The following is a 22,644-nucleotide window of genomic DNA, read 5'->3' as shown; positions in this document are numbered from 1 at the left end:
AATGAATGCTGACATCTGATTGTCTCTGTTTCTGTTGTTTTTTTGGTTGGGTTTTTGTAGTTAGAAAAGCACTCTTTTAATTGTAAGTATCAGTTTGATCAGTCCCAGACAATTTTTTGAACTGGTCCTGCTTCCTGATCAGATTCATCTAACATGCATCTTCTTGATCCTTCATTCATTTGGACACTTCTCATCTTCTATCAACAGTTCCTTCACTGATGTGTCAAGCTGTCAAGTCTTGTTGAATAATTAATAAAAAGTATAGAAATATCCACAATAAAGGTAAAATCTAGTTTATTTAACAAATTGATGACTTTAAAAAAAAGTACTTAAGTAAAAAGCTATAAGAGTAATTTTAATAGACAGAAGTGTAATAAAATTGGAACATACAATTATCAATTCTTTTACACTTCAGTTTAAATCAGTTTTTCAACATCGTTGTCATGATATTACTTAATGAAGTCATTTGTTTCTTCACCTTTGAAATGAAAATATAAATGTTTTTTATAAATGTTTCATATCATATTAATTGCATGTTTGAGGATTCAGATGCCCCCAAATTTTTGAAAGGTTTTTTTTTGGAAGTGGTAAAAAAAAAAAAAAAAAAAAAAACATCCTGGAATCCTCTTAGGGAGTGTGTTTTCACATGCTTCACATTTTCAGTCATTTATCTTTATCTTTATCTAAGCCTTTTTGGTACAAAAAAAAAATTTGGGTGGGTCACACTGTGGCCTCAGAGATTCTCCCTTGCTAACAAAGAAAGGTCTAAATAAATAAATGTCTTAGTAAATGAGTAAATAAATGTAGACATGTATGCAGAAATAAATACAAAATAAATATTAAATGAACATGGAAAGAAAAAATTGTGGACATGAACATTGTCAGAAATACATAAATGAATAAATGAAAGAATGAATGAATGCATTTTGGAAAAATACAATAATTAATAAATAAGTAATTAAAATTATAAATATCACCATTTGTAAATTTGTGTAAAATAATATTTTTATCATTTAATTCTTTATATATATTTTAATGTGTATTTCACCAAGAAAAAAACTCTTAATACCATTGGCATAAGTTTAATAGTTCATATGTGTTTCCCTGTAAATATCTATGCACTCTTTGGATTGTAGACACAGAAGCGCGTGAACGGGACTTTTATTTTTTGATCTGGTGATGTGACGTCTAGTGATGTTGAAATGAAGCTTTCCGAAGCACCAAAGCTTTCCCTTCAAATGTATCGTAAAAAGATTCATTACTCGAAGCTTTCCATCACTGTGCACACTAACGACATCTTGTGGTCAAAAGGTGAAGGTGTTGCATTTTCCAGAGGACCCGTTATTATTATTAGGCATTATTATATTTTGTATTGTTTCATGTAATAAAACACTTTGTGCTCTGAAAATCTCTGTGCGTGAAATATTTGGGTCACTGAGGTAGCGCTGAACCTCAACTGTAGCATCTGCAGTTGCATTTTTCAATTTTCTAGTTTCCACGACATTACTGTCCAGTAGATCCCACAGACCTATACATAAAATAATACAAATAAAAGGTTAATGCAATTGAATGTATTTCTCTGCAATAGACACACATACTAAATATCCAAAGAGTACCTGAGTGGGTTGCATCACTGCCTGTGGCTCCTGATGTCTCTGACTGCAATGAAGGGATTTGAGAGGATGTGGATGGTGTGTTTTCGGCTGCTCGTATCAATGCAGAACATTCTGCTGTGAGGCGTCTCACAGCAGTCTGTGCATTTGACTGGCTGCAGAACCCTATAGTTTTAAAGCGTGGATCAAGCAGAGTTGCCAGACTCATGACGCTCATAGTCTCATATGTAGACATTCTCTCAGAAATAAGTTTCAGTAGGTTGTTGCACAATTGCAAAGCTGTGTCATCATGAACCTGTGAGGTCTTTGAGGTGATTGCATGCCTTAGCATTCGTATTAAAGGAATCACCTTTGACCCTGACACTCTCTTTTCCTCTGACAATTCAGTGGAAACCTCATTGAATTGACACAACACACCAAGACATTCATTCACTGTCTGGTACTCTTCTGAAGTCAAAGGTGTAAGATTGGTCTTTAAAGATACCATTGCAGCACCTACTGGCTCCCTCTGAGCAAAGAGACGCTCTAGCATAGCATATGTGCTGTTCCATCGTGTATCTACCTCCTGAATCAGTTTATGGTTTGGTTTGCCCATCTGATTTTGTACCAACAATAAATTTTCTCTTGCTGTTGTGCTGGACCTAAAATGAGCCACAATCGTTCGTGCCTTTACTCGTATATTCTCCAATCCTGGTGATTGCTCTATTGCCTTCTTCACAACTAGATTTAGAGCATGTGCTATGCAGTTTGTGTGGCGCATTTTTAGTCTGCTGGCACATGCAATCATGTTGGCAGCAGCATCAGTTACCAGACACCTAACTTTGTTTTGAATGCCCCACTCCTCCATCAAAGCTGACTTCACTTCAGCTATATTTTCAGCAGTGTGACTTTTTGAAAATTTTCCCACCCCCAGTAAAACTGTGGACATCTGATCGTTTTCATTTATAAAATGACATGTGACTGCCAGATATGCATCCATATGAAGAGATGTCCACATATCGGATGTGAGGCTTACAGCTCTGGCCCCTTTCACATCTTCTTTTGCCTTCTCTTTGGCCTCCTTGTATTTTTCCTCCACCATTTTTTTTTAATGTCTGGCGGGATGGAAGAGTGTAGGTTGGATCCAACATACCTACAAACTCCTTAAAGCCAGCATCTCCAACTATTGAAAATGGCTGGTAATCTTTAACAACCATGTTGACCAAGGCTACATCAATCATGTTTTTTCTGATCCCTGTAATACAGTGAAGTATTTAAAATATAACTTAAGCAATACATAACCATGCACTATTTAAGGTATCTATATGTAAAGACTATGGTGTTATACCATGGTTGCTAGTAGCTGGCCCACTTCCAGGAGATGTGTTCTCATGTTTAGCTCTAAAATGTCTCAACATTGAGGATGTATTGTTGTTATAAGAAAGCTGTTGAGAACAAATGAGGCACTCAACCTACAGAAAGAGGTCACATGTATTAATATTAGTATTAACATATTGTAATTATTTTCATAAACAGGCATAAAATACACATGGAATTATTTATTCATATTATAATTCATTCTTATAGATATTTGTTAATTTAAAATACCATTCTTAATAATAATAATTTTATTGTTATTCATATTATTATTACGTTACTTTATTTGTTGATACAACTTGAAAATGCTGCCAGACTTCCGAACGGCCTCTTTTCTTAGCTGGTTCCATGCTGAAGATTCAAATGAACTCAGTCTCAGTTCAATACCGATTACAGAGGTGCATGCCACACGAAACCTGCGCAAGGGGTTCGCTCTATTTTTGAATCAGATTACGAAGCAGTCACGTGGTTGTAGAGGAAAATGAAGCTTCGGACATCACTGATCACGTGTTTATGGCAAAACGAATCAAGCTCCGGTACACTGCTTCACTGCCAGATGTTTCGTTTTTTTGATACAAGCTTCGAAGCCTCGGTGCAGAACGTCACATCACTAGTGACGTCATAAGGCTGCGGCGCGCTCCTGCATCAGTGAATGCTTTCAGTTGAAGAAAGGTTTGTAGTCTTAATCATTTAAAGTGTTTAAATTCATGCGCGTTCAGTCTATTTTATATGGTTTACAGGCGATTTAAACTTTATGATTATTGCGTGTAATATTGTAATATTTGATCTAATAATGAACGTTATTTTGAGAGAGTAAAGCTCATCCACAGATCAGTCTGATTTCTCTCTCTGTTAGTGATTCAGATCAGAAACATGAATTACAAACTCCGAGTCAATTGAATCGGTTGATCCACAAAATGATTCACTGTTTCGAATCACCGCTCGCTGAGAGACCTGCTGCTCAAAACAGTGGAAATACAACGAAAACAAACTCAAACATGAGAAATGACAACCTTTACAAACAATAGCAATTTTAAAGTGTGTAATCGATTAAATGTAATATACTAATCATTAAATGTTAATCAAAATGGAATAGTAAGTTAAAAGGTTTGAGTGTTTGTGAAATCAAATCATTTAAGTCCATTAACTATTACTCTGATTCCCTTACCAGTGCACTGACTACTGAACTAGAGCTGATTGAGATGCACACAGAGATTTATTTATTTTCTTTTTTTATATTTCTGTTAATTACTCTCATCTTAAACAGGGCAACGTTTCCAAACAGAAAAAAACTCCTGGTGGAGCAACTGAGATCCACGTGACACTATTATCAAGATGGCATTTATTAAAGAGGAGAGTGAAGACATGAAGATTGAAGAAACATTCAGAGTCAAACATGAAGATACTGAGGAACAAACAGGTTGGTTTTCATTCTCAAATCTGGACTACTCTATGAACTGTCCTGCACATCTTCTCAATTCATTTGTCTTTGGCAGGTGTTTTTCTGCTCTGTTTGCCCTCCTGCAGCTTTCTTTTTTGAAATAATTTCAGCTTAATGTTTTTCTTAAAGTTCAGCTATGATTTAAAAACAGCATTTGTAGACTTGTGTCTCATTTAATATGTAAATGTTAAGGTGCACCGCTAGGATTGAGTAACATTTTTCATATGAAATAGTTTAATAAAAATTTTGCATGTGGTCTAACTTGCTCTGATGTAATTATGACATATGCAAAATAAGGTCTGGTGACAGCCATCACTTTCACTCGACTAGTGCTGCCCCTTTAATAGTTTACTGAATGTTAGTCTGCGAGAAGAGGCTTAGTCATCTAAAATTTTGTTATTTAGTCAGTCACAGTAAAAATGGTCCATGTCATTATTGAACAGATTGTTAACAGCTGGTCCTTGAGGTCGGCCTAATAACGGTATATCGGGCAGGAAATAAACACATTTGCCTATCATTCATCAACCTCAAATATGAATTATCATTTAAATATCTTGGGCCAAGTGGGGCTAAGGGAACAAAAGTGGTGTTAATCCAAGACGTCAGCACCGCTGTTTATTTCCCACATTTTCATATCAAGCTATCAACTCGACATTTCAGACATTTAAAACAGTTTTAATGGCAAAACTAATTTTCAGACACCAGCAAATTAACGTCTGAATTAACGTACGATTGCGACCCGATGGGAATATGATCTAGGAAGATTTGTATTACACACAATGCTAAAGACTGCTTGATGAAGAACTTAAATAATATATGATTAAAATCAAGTATTTATTTGTTTTCAGTTTTGTGTCCTCCATGTGCTTTTGTTTATATTCTGCATCCGCATTTGTCATACATTTCATATAACTCATATAACTGTGATTTCTTGTTTGTGAGCTCCCTCTGTTGCTTTGGCTAAAAGGGTAACAGTGCAGTTGGACTCAACACCTCTTACATTTGCTTAGTGGATATAGGATGTAGTTGTATGTTAGTTTTGACACTTTACATGTTTGAATGTTTTGATGTCTGTTGTTTTGTGCCATTAAACTGCGGTTAACTTTTGTCTTTTTTCACCTTAGACCTGAGGGAACTGAAAGAGGAGAGTCAAATACTAAATGAAATGGAAGAGAAAGATCATGATTTCATAAATGAAGAAAAATCTTTTAGTTGTTCACAGATTGAGAAGAAAAGGAAAAGGACTCAAAAGACTAGAAGTTATTTCACCTGTCAACAGTCTGGAAAATGTTACCATCAAAAACAACACTTTGAAGACCATATGAGTATTCACACTGAGCAACCCTACACATGCCCTCAGTGCGGAAAGAAGTTTAATTATAAAGTACGCTTTGAAGAACACTTAAGAGTTCACACTGGAGAGAAGCCTTTCACCTGCCAGCAATGTGGAAGAAGTTTCAACCAAAAAGGATCCCTTAACAGACACATGAGAGTTCACTCTGGAGAGAAGCCTTACACCTGCCAACAGTGTGGAAGAGGTTTTAACCAGAAAGGAAAGCTTCATTGCCACATGAGAGTTCACACTGGAGAAAGCCTTTTCACCTGCCAACAGTGTGGAATAAGTTTCACTCAAAAAGAAAGCTTTATCAGACACATGAGAATTCACAATGGAGATCAGTCTTACTCGTGTGATCAGTGTGGAATGAGTTTTGATCAACATGAAAACCTAGAAGTCCACAAGAGAACTCACAGAGAGAAACCCTACACATGCTCTGAGTGTGGAAAGAGTTTTGGTCAAAAACATAACTTTAAAGACCACACGAGAACTCACTCTGGAGAGCAACCCTACACATGCCCTCAGTGTGGAAAGAGGTTTAATTATAAACAAAGCCTTGAAGATCACATAAGAGTTCACACTGGAGAGAAACCTTTCACCTGCCAGCAATGTGGAAGAAGTTTCAACTTAAAAGGAACTCTTAACAGACACATGAGAGTTCACTCTGGAGAGAAACCATTTATATGTGGTCACTGCGGTAAGAGTTTCAGATGTAAAGAATCACTTCAATACCACATGAGGTTTCACACATAAGAGATCTGTATTTTTATGTTATCAGTGTGATGTGAGTCATGTAATGACACCAGAGAGAACTTGCTGAAACAAGACAAAAGTTAAAAGTGTAATTGCATTAATAAATGAGTTGAAACAAGCAGATGAGATCAAGTGTGCAAAAGTACTTGAAGATGGAGGATTGATGGTAATATGTAATAATAAAGAGCAGGGGAATAAAGTGATACAAACGAAAATGTAAAAATGTATGCGAGCAATGATTCTAAGTTGCAATCAAATAGGTAATAAAATATGTTAATCTCATAACATCTTTTATTGCACTTTTAATTTTGCAGTGTAAATTATGTAATCTGAGTGTGTGTGTGTGTGTGTGTGTGTGTGTGTGTGTGTGTGTGTGTGTGTGTGTGTGTGTGTGTGTGTGTGTGTGTGTGTGTGAGAAAAGATTGTGAGGTCTTGTAAAACACACTAAAAATTGGTGCTCTGCATTTAACCCATCTAACTGCACACACAGCAGAGAGTATTGAACACAGATACACCTTGATACTAGTTATTCTGTTGAGGGTGAAGAGAGCAGCCCTGGTCCTAGAGAGGTACTTTCCTTCAGACTTTGGCTCTAACCCTAAATCAAACACATGTAAAAATAAAAAAGAAGTAATTGGCTTTCTCTCTAAGTATTCTGGCTACTTCAAAAATAACAAAGTAACACCATGCCATTCCAGTAATGAAGAGCTGGCCTTGGACCTGCCAGTATTAGCTGTGTTGTGATTTCAGTTGCATGGTACCACTGTGTAACTTTAAATGGCTGCAATCAACATTGCATTTAGCATTTGGGCACTTTATTTCAAGCAGGTTGTCTGTTCCCTTGTGGTAGCTTCAATTCTCCTGGCCATGTACAGCATAGTCTTCAGTGACTGCAGATGCAGTTGGTGACTGCAAACAAATTGGCAGCTGGTGGGCTCAAGCCTGTAGCCGTCTAAAGGTAGAAGTGGTGGAGGAGGGGTGTCTGGGTGGAAAATTACTGTCTGGCTCAGTGGCAGTGGATGGTGAAAGGAGATGGGACTTCCTTCTTGAACTTTTCCAAGAGCAGAATCAACTAATGGTGCGTCTGCATTTATACACATTTTTGTGATGAGTGGTGCAATGTCTGGTGAAACGTCCTTGTAAATTTCTGCAACTGTAGGCACATCTTGATCAGGCAAATCTCCTTTCACTGCTTTGTAAAGTGTGCTCCTGTGAAGAAAGGATTTAAAAAAAAAAAATAATAATAAGATTGAAACAGCAATGAGATGAGGAAAAACAATTTAAATGCTCTCCAACATATAAGATAAATTATAAAACCATGTGAATAGAGGATTTTTACACTAAGAAGATTTTTGAGTACCTTGGTTTGATGAGTTTTTTGAAGATACAGTATGTCAAGATTCCCGTGACCAAAGAGCACCGACTCAAAGACTTCACACCCCAGCAGCATCTTGCATACTTTTGGATTCAACAAAGAAACATTTATTTATTATCATGTTACAGTTACACAATGACAAGACATCCGCTTACAAAATGAACCATGGTTTTACTTTATTAACTGTCTCCTCTTGCTCTAACTTAAAGTGCATATTGCAGGTTAGAAAAAATTCGAGATAAACATATTCGTGAATGAAAATACTATACGAACCGTTAATGCACTATTTGAACATATTTTACAAGACCTAAGGGCACAAATTTAGAAGACAAAGTGACGGTTTCCTTGACCGCTCTCAAAAACAACTTTTTTTTCACACTGCGTCATATGACGTCACGAGAGGGAGTCGTTCGCCAAGCTCTGTTGCTATTCAGTAGGAGCAGTCTTGAGTTTGTGTGTTTTCGGTAGTTATTTTTACAGCAGCAATAATCAGCTAAATATGTGAGTTCTGTTTGGTTCAGTGGCATGTAAATTATTGTGTTTATGGAGGCTGCACAAACTCCAGCCTGTCAGGACATCGTGTCCATTTGGTACGGATTATTTAATAGTAATAAAGTAAATGAAGAACTCTTTTCCAAAACGCGATAAACGCCAAATTAAAAAAAAAAAAAAATGAGTTAATTATGCCATTTTGCAGTGTACTGAACCTATTTACTGCTCCATAAATGTTTCATGCCAAATCGCTTTATTTCCTTGTTTAAAATGTACTGCAAGATGCAGTTTTTTGTCAAAACGCTATAAGCGCCGAACCTGTTTTTAGCCAAAATGCGATATGTCCTCTCGACCAATCAGAACTGAGCGTTCGACGCAATCAATCAAGGCGCGCTCTGAAGCGAGAGATTTTTGTTTGCCTTCAGACATTAAAATGAGTTCTTTAACCCTCAAAGACCGAGACAGCCGCCGGCGGCAAAAAATAACTATTGGTCTTAAATGTTTAATAACTTTTGATTTAAAAAGTGCTTTAAAAAGTCTCGTAAAGTACAGAGTCTGCTCTTTTCAGTGATATCGCATTTGTCTCATTTGGATATTCAGAGGCTCCGTAGTAAGCGTGATTACGTCATCACATTTCCTCAGCACTGATTCGTCAGATGAAATCAACACGTTTTGGTCCTCTGAGCCAAACAGGAACGATTGTTGATGCTTAGTCCCACCCCTGTGCCCCGATTGGTTCAAACTGTCATCTATTCAACCAATAAACATAGGTTTTGGTCTTTTGAACCACCGATTAGTATGTTTCTTTGCAGATCTGAACAGACGCAAAGTGAAAGCAAAGTGCGTCTTGCGTGCATGAAAACAAACGCAAAATAACACATTTGCATGACAGCATTCTTTGAAAATGTACAGAAATACTCACGACAGAGCCCTTTGACATAAAACAAACCAAAAACAAGGATGAAACAACAGTAGATATCGGATAAAGCACTGGAATGTGGGTTTTCGGTCACTAGGCGATGTCCCGGTAAAATAGATTCCGACGCAGACTACAGCCAGCAGATCCATCTATTTGGTTGTTATATTATGTAACTAATTATTATATAGTTTTTAAAGATTATTTGTACTATTTTTTCGGTTGCACTCTGTATATTTCTCTCTCATTTTGTGTGTAGTTTGTGAATAATTTGGATTGTTTATTTATTTTTTTGTTGCACAAGACAGTTTGTGCATTTTTTCTTGTGCTACTTTCTACACTATTTGTGTTTATTGTTCATCTTTTGGATTAAGAATATATTTATGAAATAGTCAATTATTTTTTACTGTGTTTTGCTATTATTTAACACTGTTTCTGCAATGACTTTACTCCTGAAACGTTTTTGGACAGATCTATATTGTCAATAAACGAAATGGGCCTGTTTTTCACTGAAAAGCACCTAAATAATATTGTAATAATTGGCTATAACTTGCTTGGGGAATGTTATATATAGACAAAATTTTATTTGGAAGTGTAAAACACCTAAATACAAATTTTTAAAGAAAAAAATCTAAACTTCAGGAGTTTTTGTTTGAGTACACAGTAAAAAACACCCAATTGTTGGTAGCGTTTTTCCTAAAATTCTGGAAATTCACTAATTTTTAGAGAAAACAAAAGGAAATTTGTAATTTTAAATTAGCTAGACATAAAGTTCAAGTTCTTATGTTTATAATGATATATGACAATTGATGCTGACTGCTAGAATAGGTCTGAAAAAACAAAGAAATATACAGGTGCCCCAAAAATGTTCTAGGTCTTTAAGGATTAAACTATAATAACACTTTTGATGGCCTAGATGAGCCAGTAAGACCTACACATGGGGGTAGAAAACGCCGACTGGACAAAGAAAATCATAAAAAACAACAAAAGAAGAAGGTCCGTCACTCAGGGGGCGCGTTAATACCCTCAGTGGGATGTAAACACAAGGCTGGTGGGACCGATTTCTGTCAGGCTGAGAAACTGTCACCGGACTACCTGATGATGAGTTTTATGAAAGACCAAACAAGGTTGACCAGGACAGAGCCATTCTCCATCTCCTGGACATAACACGGGTGAAAAGGCAGCGTCTTAAAGTACTTGACGTAAACAAACAAAAAGACCAAAATATATCAGTCAAGTACAGTCTTTTGTGCAGCAGTCACCCAGAGAGGGTGACCTTCATTAAAGTGTTTGGTGAGTACAACTTTCGTTTCAGTATTGCCTAGTTTAATACCGTTCGGTGGGTTTCTTCCTTGCGGCAAAGATATTTGGCTGTAAACAAGCATGCTAACCTGACATGGAAAGTATTGATAATAATACTAGCCTACTGATGCAACATTCAGAATTATATTCAGTTCATTCAGGGCTCTACAGTGCGACCATATCACTTGCATTTGCGACTGAAAATTACTACGTGCAACTATGAAAAAAATATTTAGGAGCACCCTGTGCAACTGACCCGATCAGCATATTTGTGTTTCTATATGTTTTTGAGTAATGTATCACGGACATATCTCACGAATCCTTTCATAAACAGAGTGTAAATAAGAGATCGATTATGCAGTACAGAGAACTTTGTTGATTATAATAGAGCTTTGTGATATTGCGAAACAATAATTTTAAGGGAGTTTGTAAATGAGATATTAATTTAATACAGAAGTTAAATAAACACAAAGTTATTATTAAGTGACTTACATTGTCTGACTATAACACTATTGGCTGGTTTCGTCGTCAACAGTAAAACAAGTCACATCTAAAACTATATTTAAACATTAATCTCAACATGAATTTATGAATTTGATTGCACTCATGTCACCTCTGAGCCTGATTAAACACGAAAAGGTAAAAACAAAGGATAAATCGCCTGTAAATCACCGTAAGGAGTCACATTTCACCTTGTAATGGGAAGGCTAATTTTTTATCCGATTTTTGGATTATTTAGCGTAGAGCCCTGTTCAGTGAATTAAATTTTGAATTGAATTGCAATTACAGGAAGTTGAACTGAATTAATTCAGAGAAATTCATTATTATCACATATCAGTGAGAATGTGATACTTTAAACATAAAATTTTCTTCCTAACGGAAGTGCAGACACTAACATTAACTACACTGAAAAAATATTTTCATTCATATAACTAAAAAAATTTAGGGTAATGGTTCACATCTATATTTTATAACTTTATCCAATGAAAAATAAATAACTTGACCTAAACAATATTTTCTAAGTCTAAGAAAACTATTTTATATAACCTGGCACAAAGTATAATTTTCTTGTTGAATAAAGTCAATACATTTAAATTATATTTTTGATATAAACAAAAATATATAGATTTTATCAAAACAAAAATTATTATTTAAGAAATATGTATTTGAAATTATTTGTTTTATCCAATCAAATAGATATTGATTGAATTAAACAATTATTTCTCATTTTTAAAAATACAAGGAAATAGAAATTATTTGTTTGAAATAAAAAGATTTAAAAAAACATTATTATTTAATTAATAAAGGAACAGTACTTAATATTTAATCTTTTACTAAATCAAAAAAGACAATCAATAATTTATTACATCAATATTTATTAACAACTTACATTACTTCCACACATTTTGACTTTGAAGAGCTGGCAAACATCAACAACTTAATATAGTTGAGAATGAATTGAGAACAATGAATTAGGAAAATGCAAAAATTCCTCAGTTGCATCTCTACTAGACCTGTAGCTATAGTGAGCATCTCACCATCTCTGTCCTCATTGTATTTAATGATGCTACAAGTGATATTCAACTGTAAAAAAAAAATAAAAGTCAAAAATAAGAACGGAAGTACAGAGTTATTGCTATAAACAGTCATAACACACCATAAACTGGTGTAAACTAGCAGCTCTTAGAACGGTGCAGACTGTAGCATTGCAAGGAGTTGCAGGTTTCAACTCATCTCATCGTAAATTAATCAGAACTGGGATTCCCATGCTTCAAGGCTTGACAGCTTCTACTGAAATACTGAACCCAAAAAAGTAACAAATGAGAACAAAAGTACAGAGTTGATGTTGTAAACAGCCATAATACACAAACTGGTGTAAACTAACAGCTTTCAGAACATTGCAGACAACACCATTACAAGGAGTTGCAGGTTCCAACTCATCTCATCGCAATTTCATCTGAACTGGTCATGTTTCAAGACTTGCCAGCTTCTACTACTAAAATACTGAACCTACTACTGTAGAACACCGAACCACAGACGGCCACTCAAACATGACGTCACTTACGGGGTAAATTGGGATGAGTGGGTACTAGGGATGCACCGATCCGAATCGGCCGATCATGCTTGCGCGTTTTGTCAGTAAAGCCGGTTCTGTAATCAGCGGTAAATGCCATCAGGTGCGTGATTTCACGTTGAGCCGTATATACTACACACAGCCGTTGTTCACTGACGAGCTGCGCACATTCACACTGATAATGAACATTGATTTGCGCAGCTCGTCAGTAAACAACGGCATATGATGAAGATTGCCATGGTTTCCTGTTGAAGAATCTGTTCAGCCTCTTCCTTCTCTGATACCTGGAAAAGAATTTAGGAAGGAGAAGAAAAAACAGAATTAAGAACTGATACAGCTTGAGCACCCCCCCACCCCACCCCACCCCACCCCCAGAATAACCTCTTAATCTTAAAGAGAACCCTGGGTATTAAGACTTGTATGGCTTAATATGGTGTAAATAAGGTCTCTTTCTGAAATATGTAGTAGAAAACCCATGAAATACTTACATTATTTAAAAAATCCACATTGTGATAATTTGGACTATGGGGATGGCATTACTTTAATTATGCAGAACGGTTGCACTCGGCGAGCTACTAGCACTGAGCACAATATCGCTCAAATAGCGTTGCCCAGGGCCAGTAACTCACAGATTGCAACCATTTTACGTAATCAACATGAATCTTGAATCTTTCATAGGTTTTCTACTACATATTTCAGTAAGAGGCATCATTTACGTTATATTAAAGTCCCCCTGTAGTGAAAATCAAGATTTTTACGTTGTTTGTCTATGTGGCATTTTTAATAAGCTTTTAGACAAACCATGTCCCAGTCCATTAATCAACACGTATAGTAAATAAGGCAAGGGGGATAGAGTTACATTTCAAGCTGTTTTAAGGCATGAGATTTATTTTTATTTTCACAAGAAAAAACATTTAAATGTCATTTTGATGATCAAAGACCAGATTTAGGAGTTAAAAAAAACAAACAAAAAAACTTTAAGCTATCCAAGTCTTAATACACAGGGTTCACTTTAACCAAACCTTAAAGGAGAACTCCGGTGTGATATTGACCTAAAGTGTATTGAATCATGATACCGAGTGTGAACGTACCTTGCATATCTCATCTCAGTTTGTGTCCTGCAGTCCGAAATCTGGGGTCAGTTAGCCGATGCTCACAACAGGTTGTCAATGAGAGTCCATAGGGCATCGAAGAAGCCATTTAAATAAATCACTGTTTTACGCCATTTACGAGGCACAAAGTAGCTCCACACTTCATTGCTAGACTTCCAAGGGCCCTGACATTTAAAACGAGACACTGAGAACTCAGAAAAAGCACCGGTAGTTTATTATAATTATAATTTTTATTTGCTTTCTCAATTTATTGACATCTTGCAGCATGACTGGTTTGAAACAGTGGATCTAAAATGAAGAGAGTCAGAGGTGAGACATTTGTCATCTTCAATATAGAATATACATTTCAAATATGATTAGTGAAGTGAGTTAATTTGAGCAATCTTGTTGTACTATAATAAATGATGACAGGAAAATGACTTGAGTAAAAGACAGTCAGTGTGAAGAATGCTCTGCCTTTTTCTTTGCCAGGGTTGGACATACAGCATCCAGTGAAAAAGCAGATTGGATTGACACATGCTGACGGGAAACTCAGGCCTCTCAAGTAAGCCAGAACTACAGCAGAACTAGAGCCTGTCCACGTTCTTACAGCCCCGTCTGAAAAAGAGCAGAAGAATCAGAGCATGTCAGAGCCTATGGCCTAGTGGTTAGCGCACTGACAAATAGAGCTACTGCACTTGCGGACGACCTGGGTTCGAATCTCCACCAAGGGACCTTTGCTGATCCCACACCCCCCTCTTGACCCAACACTTTCCTGTCAGTCTCCACTCTCCTGACATCTAAAAAGCAAAACAAATATTTTGGTTTTAAAAGCATATAGTTTTAGCCTAGTTTTAGACGCTTAGTTGTAAATGCTTAGGTTTAGCTTAGTTTGATAAGCATGGTTTTAGCTTAGTTCTAAACACTTAGTTTTAGCTTAGGTTTAACATAGTTTTAGACGCTTGGTTTTAAACGCTTCGTCTTAAATGCTTAGTTTTAAAAGCATGGTTGTAGCTTATGTTCAAAATGTTTTATTGGGAAGTAACAAAAAAATATAAAAAATCTAAATAAAAAAATGTATAAAAAAAGTATATCTGATAGAAATATATAAAAAATACAAATAAACTAAGTATATAATAAAAATTTGAATTTAATAAAAAAAAATTCGTTTTAAATGTATGGTTGTAGCTTAGTTTTAAAATATTTTTTTTATTAGGCAGCAATAAAAAATATGAAGAATGCATAAAAAATTATATATAATAAAAATACAAATAATACAAATAAACAGAGTATGTAATATAAATTTAAATTAAAAATAGTTTTAAAAGTATGGTTGTAGCCTAGTTTTAAAATAAATGTTTTATTAGAAAGCAGTAAAAAATATAAAAATGTATATAAAAAAATAAATCTGTACAAAAATCTAATAAAAAAATATATATATATATAAAAATGAACTGAGTATATAAAAAAAATGATAATTTAACAACACATTTTAAAAACAAAAGTTTTAAAAGCATGGTTTTACTTTTAAAATAAATGGTTTATTAGGAAGCTATAAATAAATATACCTAATACCAATTAAATATATTTACATTCATTAAAAAAAAATGATAATAATAATAAAATATATATATAAATAATATAATATAATATATATAAATTATTATATCTAAAATAATGCAAATCAACTGAGTATATACAAATTTTAATTTAATCATTTTATTAGCTTTAAAAGCATGGTTGTAGCTTAGTTTTAAGATAAATGTTTCATAAGAAAGCAATATAATAAAAAAATATATACAAATTATAAATATATATATATATATAATGATATCTGAGTAAATAATTAAAGTTATAATTTATTAAAAGTTGTTTTAAAAGCTTTGTTTAAAAAGCATAGTTTTAGATGCTTAGTTTGGTTGTAGCTTAGTTTTAAAATAAATGTTTTATTAGGAAGCAATAAAAAATATATATACAAATGTATTAAAAAATATTAAATATGATATCTAATACAAATATAAAAACAAATACAAACAAACTGAGTAGGCTATATAATAAAATAATAATTTAATACATTAAATAAAAAAAACTATTTAAAAAATTGCTATCTAATAAAAAATTTAGGAAGCAATAAAAATGTAAAGGACATATATATATATATATATATATATATATATATATATATATACATATATACATATAATGATAAAAAAAATAAAAATATATATATAATAAAATATAGAATTTAATAATTGTATTAGTTTTAAAAGCATGGTTGTAGCTTAGTTTTAAAGTAAATGTTTTATTAGAAAGCTGTAAAAAATATAAAAATTTATAAAAAAAATAAAATAAAAAAAATCTGTACAAAAATATCTAATAAAAAAATATTTAAATGATCTGAGTATATAATTGAAATTATAATTTAACAAAAAATTATTAGTTTTAAAAGCATGGTTTTAGTTTTAAAATAAATGGTTTATTAGGAAGCTATAAAAATGTAGATATTTAAAAAGATAAATATATGTAGATATATATTTACATTTATTTAAAAATAAATAATAATTAAAAAAAATTATATATATATATATATATATATATATGTGTGTGTGTGTGTGTGTGTGTGTGTATATGTTTCATAAGAAAGCAATATAATAAAAAATATACAAATTATAAATATATATATATATATATATATATATATATATATATATATATATATATATATATATATATATAATTACATCTGAGTATATAAGTAAAGTTAAAATTTATTTGTTTTAAAAGTTTTGTTTAAAAAGCATAGTTTTAGATGCTTAGTTTGGTTGTAGCTTAGTTTTAAAATAAATAAATGAAGCAATAAAAAATATATTAATTATTATTATTATAATTATTATTATATTAATTAATATTAAAAAATATCAAATATGATATCTAATACAAATATGAAAACATACGAACAAACTGAGTAGGCTATATAATAAAATAATAATTTAATACATTAAATAAAAAAAACTTTTTAAAAAAATGCTATCTAATAAAAAATTTAGGAAGCAATAAAAATGTAAAGAATATATATATATACATGGGCGACATTTGACTTTTGAGTCAGGGGGGGCAAGAAAAAAAATCAGATGTAAGCATTAAAACAGTGCCCTACGGTATTGCAGCACATCAAAGCAGTCAATTAAAGCGCTGCACTTCAGCCCCGGCCGATGGGCCCTGACTTTTTTTTACACCCCAGGGCTACGGCTTCGGGCCAATTTTCACATCATAGTTAAGACCCGGGCCGGGCTTCAGGCCTGTTTTAGGCTTCTCCTTATTTTCATAATTTAGACATCCATCAATTATGGTGAAGAAAAAAAATGCCGCGCTGGTGGAAACAACACGAAACTTCACTTTGGCTTTCACTTTTGAGAGTAGTGTGCTTTAGCGCAGCTGAATCCGCGTTAAAGCGCACACAATAGGCTAAAACTGGCCCCAAGCACCGGCAAAAATAAATAACAATGAATGTGTCGAAGGGAAGAGTTAGGACATAAATTAATTATTTATTAATTAATTTGTGTATTCTGAGTCAGTGTCGCAAAGATCCTGACTCGCAATCTCCTTTTTGGACGCGCCTTTAGAGAGAAATTCATTTTTACGGATTGCATGAAAGAGTTTGTGCTTTTGATTAGTTTTATTTCTTTAAGTAATAATTTAAAGCTTTCTATAAATGTATTTATTATGTCTGTGAGGCATGCATTTCGCTTCATTTTGTCAAGCACTTCTGTTCAAGAACCAGACGGCAGAAAGCACATAATTTTTGTTTTCCTTGTTTTATAAAAATGCTGTAACGTTTTTTTCGATGTATTACTCGTACTTTGTAAGCAAAAATGACGGATAATTTTAAATTGCTTCCAATTAAAAAAATGCAAGTGATTGCGCTGGTGCCTCGATGTCCTGCAAGCTTTAGCTTCCACTTTCTGCACAAACTATGCGCATATAGCGCACATTTATTTGTAACGTTTAAACTACCATTGTTTTATACTTGAACTGTTTTATATCTATAGATTTCATTTTAGGCAAGTCGTGATGATTTGATAAGGCAAACTGATCAAACAGACTATGATTCAGCTGGGCGCTGTTCGGTAAATATATATATATATATATATATAACGAATAAAAATGCTCCAAGCGTTTTTCTAAATTAGCTAAATAAAAAACGAAACTAAATATAAACATTTTGCCATTACATACAAAACTGAACTATTTTATAGCTGAAACAGTAAGTTGTTTTGGGAGAAGGGGAAAATATATTTTTATCCCCTCTATTGCTTCACCGTTATTTCGAGAATAAACCCAGCATAAATATGCAAATGTCACTCCCAAAACATATCAGCTTGCATGTGCCGAAAAACGAAAGTTTCATACAAATTCTAAATGGATTATAGCTTGGAAAGTGCAAAGCACGCTCCCCTTATTATCACTAAAAGTTCATAGAGATCTCACAAAATTCCGTTATAATTAATAAAGCTCTCTAAACTACACAATTAATATTTTATTTACATCGCGTCTACACTCATAAGATGATTCACGAGCGCACAAATCGGCACTTAATAAAAACCGATCAGGCGCTTTCAGCAGTGAGTGAATTGACCTTATGCACGGTTGCTTCCTGGTTTTAGATAAGCCAGCTCAGTCATTTCCGGTCAACTGTCAATACAGTGAAGATGTCGTTCTACACCCGCTGCCTTCAAGATTTACCTGAAGTAAATATCAACGATGTACACAGGCTTATTCAGGCGAACTCGAAATCTTCGTCCAGCAAACGGGAAAGAGGATTTAAGTTGTACATATCCAGTTATATCCATGAATATGAAGGTAAGTACCCTTATAAAGCCGTTTAATAGATAGAGTCGCTAGCTAGCTAACGTTAGATTAAACCGTTATGATAGTGTTCACGTTATCAGTATTCATATGTGCAGTTACGTGTCTAGGATTACCAGGCTCGGCATATATAATTATATGTTGTTGTTTTTAAATAACATGAGATTTTATTCGCTGCTATCATTATTTATCGTGTTGTAATTATTTTCGTTCTCAGTTTCTGACAAGAACGAGGCAGGAGAGGTTTCAGTAAGGGCAAGATGCTTCAGGTCGATGAAGAAAAACGAGAGACCACATAACTTAAGTGTAGAGGAATGAGATCAGGTTCAAAGTAATAAGGTTTACAGTGTTTACTCTCTGGGAAATTTTTAATACAGATAGTAGAGCTCCAGACTGCAGCCATTTTTCTGCCGGTGCGACTAAATGTTGTGAGCGGTCACGCTGGTGCGACCACCGCTGCCCAGTTTCATTTCTGTTGCATGTGAGAAACATCAAACATCAAATCGTTTATCACCTCGGCACAAGCAAACTGGTCCGAGCTCAGAGCACTTTTGATCGGGAACCAGTGTTGATCTCACGGCACTGTTAACGTGCAAGATCCAGTGAGAAGTGATCAAATTTATGAACAGATTAAACAGATTAAACAGCGCTAACATAGAAAACCAGAAATATTAAGGATAACTTTAACCATGGTGTTGTGGCAGACACAGTCAAATGTAATTGTAAATTACATTTGTAATAGGATTACTCAAAATATATGTTGTGGTAAACACTTATTAATGTCAAATTAACACGCTAACCAGGAGGGGACAGCAGAGGAGCACTTACTGGCGTATTAGTAACTCATTTCCACTTTATTGTTTTATATTTTAAGATTATAAAATAACTATTATAAAAATCGAATCAAGAAATAAAATTGTCACAGTTTTGTATGAAGAAATAAAAGTCACAAAGTGCCTTGAAAAATGCAAATAAAAATAAATGATGCATTACTGTCAACTGTGTTTTCCCAATAAATAAACAGGTTTTATTATGTATAATATTATTAGTAATTGCACTCATTATTGCAAACCAATAGTAATTTTTTGAATAAATTATCTTTTTTTATATACCTCAAACAACAAAGGATGTAAAATAAATCGATGTCTATTTTGTTTACAGGTTGTTTTAAAACACTCAAACCCTGTTGAACTCTTGACCTACCAGTGCTCATGTGTGGCAGGGCTTGCTCTATGTAATCATATTGCAGCTTTGCTTTACCAAACAACACATTGCAGCCAACGGGGAGCAACAGCTGTCCCCCCTACTCACAGCTGCACAGGGTCAGAGCAGCAATGGCACAAACCCAGGACCCAGGTGATGTTGGTCAACACAATTATAATTAATACATAGTTAATAAATACACACGCTAAATTAAACTAAACATAGACAAAGTAATTAAGTTATTATGCAATATTTGTTTACAGGGCTTTAAGCCTGGTCCAACAAATAAAATGGTGGTGTTATCAGCTAGACCCAAGGAGAGAAGGTTGACAGAAGGCATAAGGTAAGGTGTGGAAATGGGAAGTGGTTTTACTACATACTGTACATTTATTGTAAAATAGTACTTTTTAAAAAACTATTTATGATTGTTATCTGCACATTATTACAAGAAACTTTAATTAACACTGTGTAAATGTTGTTATATGTATGTTTTTAGGAGCAACCTGTATAAAGCTGCCTGTAACATGACCTGTGGCCAACCAGACATGTCAGTTCTGCGGCATGTCATAACGACCATGGGGATTTCAGGGGATGTGCCTTTAGTGGACAGTGCTTTTGGAAAAGTACAAGAAGGGAGTTTACTCTCCTATCAACTTCCTGCCTGGAGCCCACCAAAGACCTGTCCACATACCACCGCACCACCACGACCATCCTTACCCCTCGATGGCTACCGTCTTGGTCCCTTGGAGTGCTGTTTTGTGTTTACTCACCATCAGCAGATGCACATGGCTTCTTTAGCAACAACAGATGTCATGGCACACCAAATTGAGGCTGGCACAAGACAACAAAGCACAATGAATGAATGGCATTCATTAAGAAAGCCACGAGTTACTTCTTCTAGATTCAGGTAACTACACTATAACATGACATGTAGAACATTTTCTCATGTCAATATAAATTTGTCATTTCATTTAAATTTAAATATTAAAAAGTTTTTATGTGCATCAATTTATTTATAGAGAAGTTTGCCACGTAAGAGGGCAGTCCTCGGCAGCGAGCCTAGCAGTGAGAATTTTGCGATCAAGCTATCAGTCTGCAGAAATGAAGAGGGGCCTTCAGATGGAGCCCAAAGCTATTGAAGAGTACTGCTGCATTAAGGAGGTAAATCACTACCCTTGTGGTTTTATCATCCACCCCGATGCACCTTGGCTCGGCTCATCACCAGATGGGTTAGTGTATGACCCTAAAGCTGATCCTGTGTTTGGACTGGTGGAAGTGAAATGCCCAAATGTGAAAAGCTATGTGGACTGTGCCTACCTTAGAGTCTCGAGTGGAGTGCTAGAGCTCAAACAGTCTCATTCTTACTACTGGCAGGTTCAGGGCCAACTACTCATTTCCGGGTTAAAGTGGTGTGATTTCGTTGTGTATACAGAAGACGACATGTTCATGCAAAGAATATACAGAGATGAGGGAGTCATTAAAACAATCAAGGAAAAGGTTGATCACTTCTACTTTTACTTTTATCTTCCAGCATTTTTAGCTTAAACAGTGATTAATAGTTATTTTCAATCCATACAATCAGTTTCCATCAAATTTGTACATATCTTTTGCCTAATGTTTTATGAACTTTTTCCACAAATGTACAGAATCTGTTGTTAACTTTTTAAAGTACAGGTTTCTGTAAATGTTATTTGTGTGTGTGTGTGTCCTAAATTTATAATTCATTAGTACTTTGTTGTATATAGTGTATGGGAAATGATTCAATTATTTTATCTGTCACATGTATGATGTAAAGGTACATCAGCAGTAAAATGAAATTACAACACTCCTGACTGTGCAAATTATTAAGTAATCAATGGTTAAATAAGATGATCAAATTAAAGTAAAACATTTAGATTTTAGGTTTAAACTATGAGATGTATTCTAAATACAGAGATGAAATCTACAGTTATGTTTGGACTATATTTACAGACTTAAAGAGGCACTTCTACTTAGACCAAGCTTTTACAAGTGGCCCACTTTGATAATTTAACAGGAGGCACGCAATTGCATAAAGCTGATTTATGTTGCCAAACATGCTTAGGGGGATGACAGTATCAAATAATTTACATTCCTTCAGTCTACGAATTAGGCGCTCAATGTGCACTCTGAGATGTGCAACAGATTGGGTCTCCCTGACCTCGTGCTTTGGCATCTGAGGTCTCCCAGCGAGAAATGCAGGTCTGTACACTTTACAGGGCACAGAGTCATCCACAAGGAAGCCTCTGTCGACCATAATTGCCATATCTGGCCTAAGCAGAGTAAGAATACCTGACTCTACAAAGATCTGTTTGTCACTTACTGAGCCAGCAAAAAGGGGGGAGACAAATGTTACAGCACCATGGGGGGCCATGCCAATCATTCCCTTCAGGGTACAGTGGGACTTATAGTTCGAATACACCTCACTCTGAAGTAAAGGGGAGGTGGGTGTTTGACACCTGAGCTCTGTGCAGTCCAGAATTGTGGTGGTGTCTGGGTAGTCTTCGAACTCTGATGGCAAGTGTTCCTTAATTTTGTCTTGAGTCATCCAAATACACTGTGAACCAAGAACGGAGTACAAAAAATTGCTCCAGGTCAGAATGATTCTGCTGACAGTAGACTGATGCACCCCATATCGCTCAGCTAGGTCCCTCTGCTTCAGACCAAGGGCAAGGTAGTTCAGGAAGAGGAACAGTTCATCTATTGCCTGTAAGTACTGACAAATACATTATATAAATATATTTAATGGTCCATACTCGTAGGTATACAGTACAGTTACAACAACAAAATTCTGATGGTTTGGAATTT

General features: G+C 34.6%; 2 protein-coding genes across 2 annotated transcripts; both read left to right on the top strand.

Moving 5' to 3' along the window:
* The first annotated feature begins 4,240 nt into the window (after window positions 1-4,240).
* On the top strand, window positions 4,241-6,697 carry LOC141347683 (uncharacterized). The gene is made up of 2 exons (XM_073852659.1): window positions 4,241-4,389; window positions 5,535-6,697. Exons 1-2 carry the CDS (start codon window positions 4,305-4,307, stop codon window positions 6,497-6,499), a joined length of 1,050 nt encoding a protein of 349 aa, XP_073708760.1. The 5' UTR covers window positions 4,241-4,304; the 3' UTR covers window positions 6,500-6,697.
* A 10,522-nt stretch (window positions 6,698-17,219) lies between these two features.
* On the top strand, window positions 17,220-21,643 carry LOC141347210 (uncharacterized). The gene is made up of 4 exons (XM_073852214.1): window positions 17,220-19,971; window positions 20,082-20,161; window positions 20,315-20,725; window positions 20,838-21,643. The coding sequence occupies exons 2-4, from the start codon at window positions 20,109-20,111 to the stop codon at window positions 21,361-21,363; spliced, it is 990 nt and encodes a 329-aa protein (XP_073708315.1). The 5' UTR covers window positions 17,220-19,971; window positions 20,082-20,108; the 3' UTR covers window positions 21,364-21,643.
* Window positions 21,644-22,644: the final 1,001 nt, after the last annotated feature.

Source organism: Garra rufa, chromosome 12, assembly GCF_049309525.1.
Source record: "Garra rufa chromosome 12, GarRuf1.0, whole genome shotgun sequence".
Classification (NCBI taxonomy): domain Eukaryota; kingdom Metazoa; phylum Chordata; class Actinopteri; order Cypriniformes; family Cyprinidae; genus Garra; species Garra rufa.
Note: the sequence above shows the minus strand (reverse complement) of the source record. Positions and strands in the feature narration are given on the sequence as shown.

Coding starts and splice junctions, on each gene's coding strand:
- LOC141347683 (XM_073852659.1), top strand. CDS start 4,305: ATGGCATTTATTAAAGAGGAGAGTGAAGACATGAAGATTGAAGAAACA. Junction 4,390..5,534: donor AGATACTGAGGAACAAACAG/GTTGGTTTTCAT, acceptor TTTTCACCTTAG/ACCTGAGGGAACTGAAAGAG.
- LOC141347210 (XM_073852214.1), top strand. CDS start 20,109: ATGGTGGTGTTATCAGCTAGACCCAAGGAGAGAAGGTTGACAGAAGGC. Junction 20,162..20,314: donor AGGTTGACAGAAGGCATAAG/GTAAGGTGTGGA, acceptor GTATGTTTTTAG/GAGCAACCTGTATAAAGCTG. Junction 20,726..20,837: donor GTTACTTCTTCTAGATTCAG/GTAACTACACTA, acceptor ATTTATTTATAG/AGAAGTTTGCCACGTAAGAG.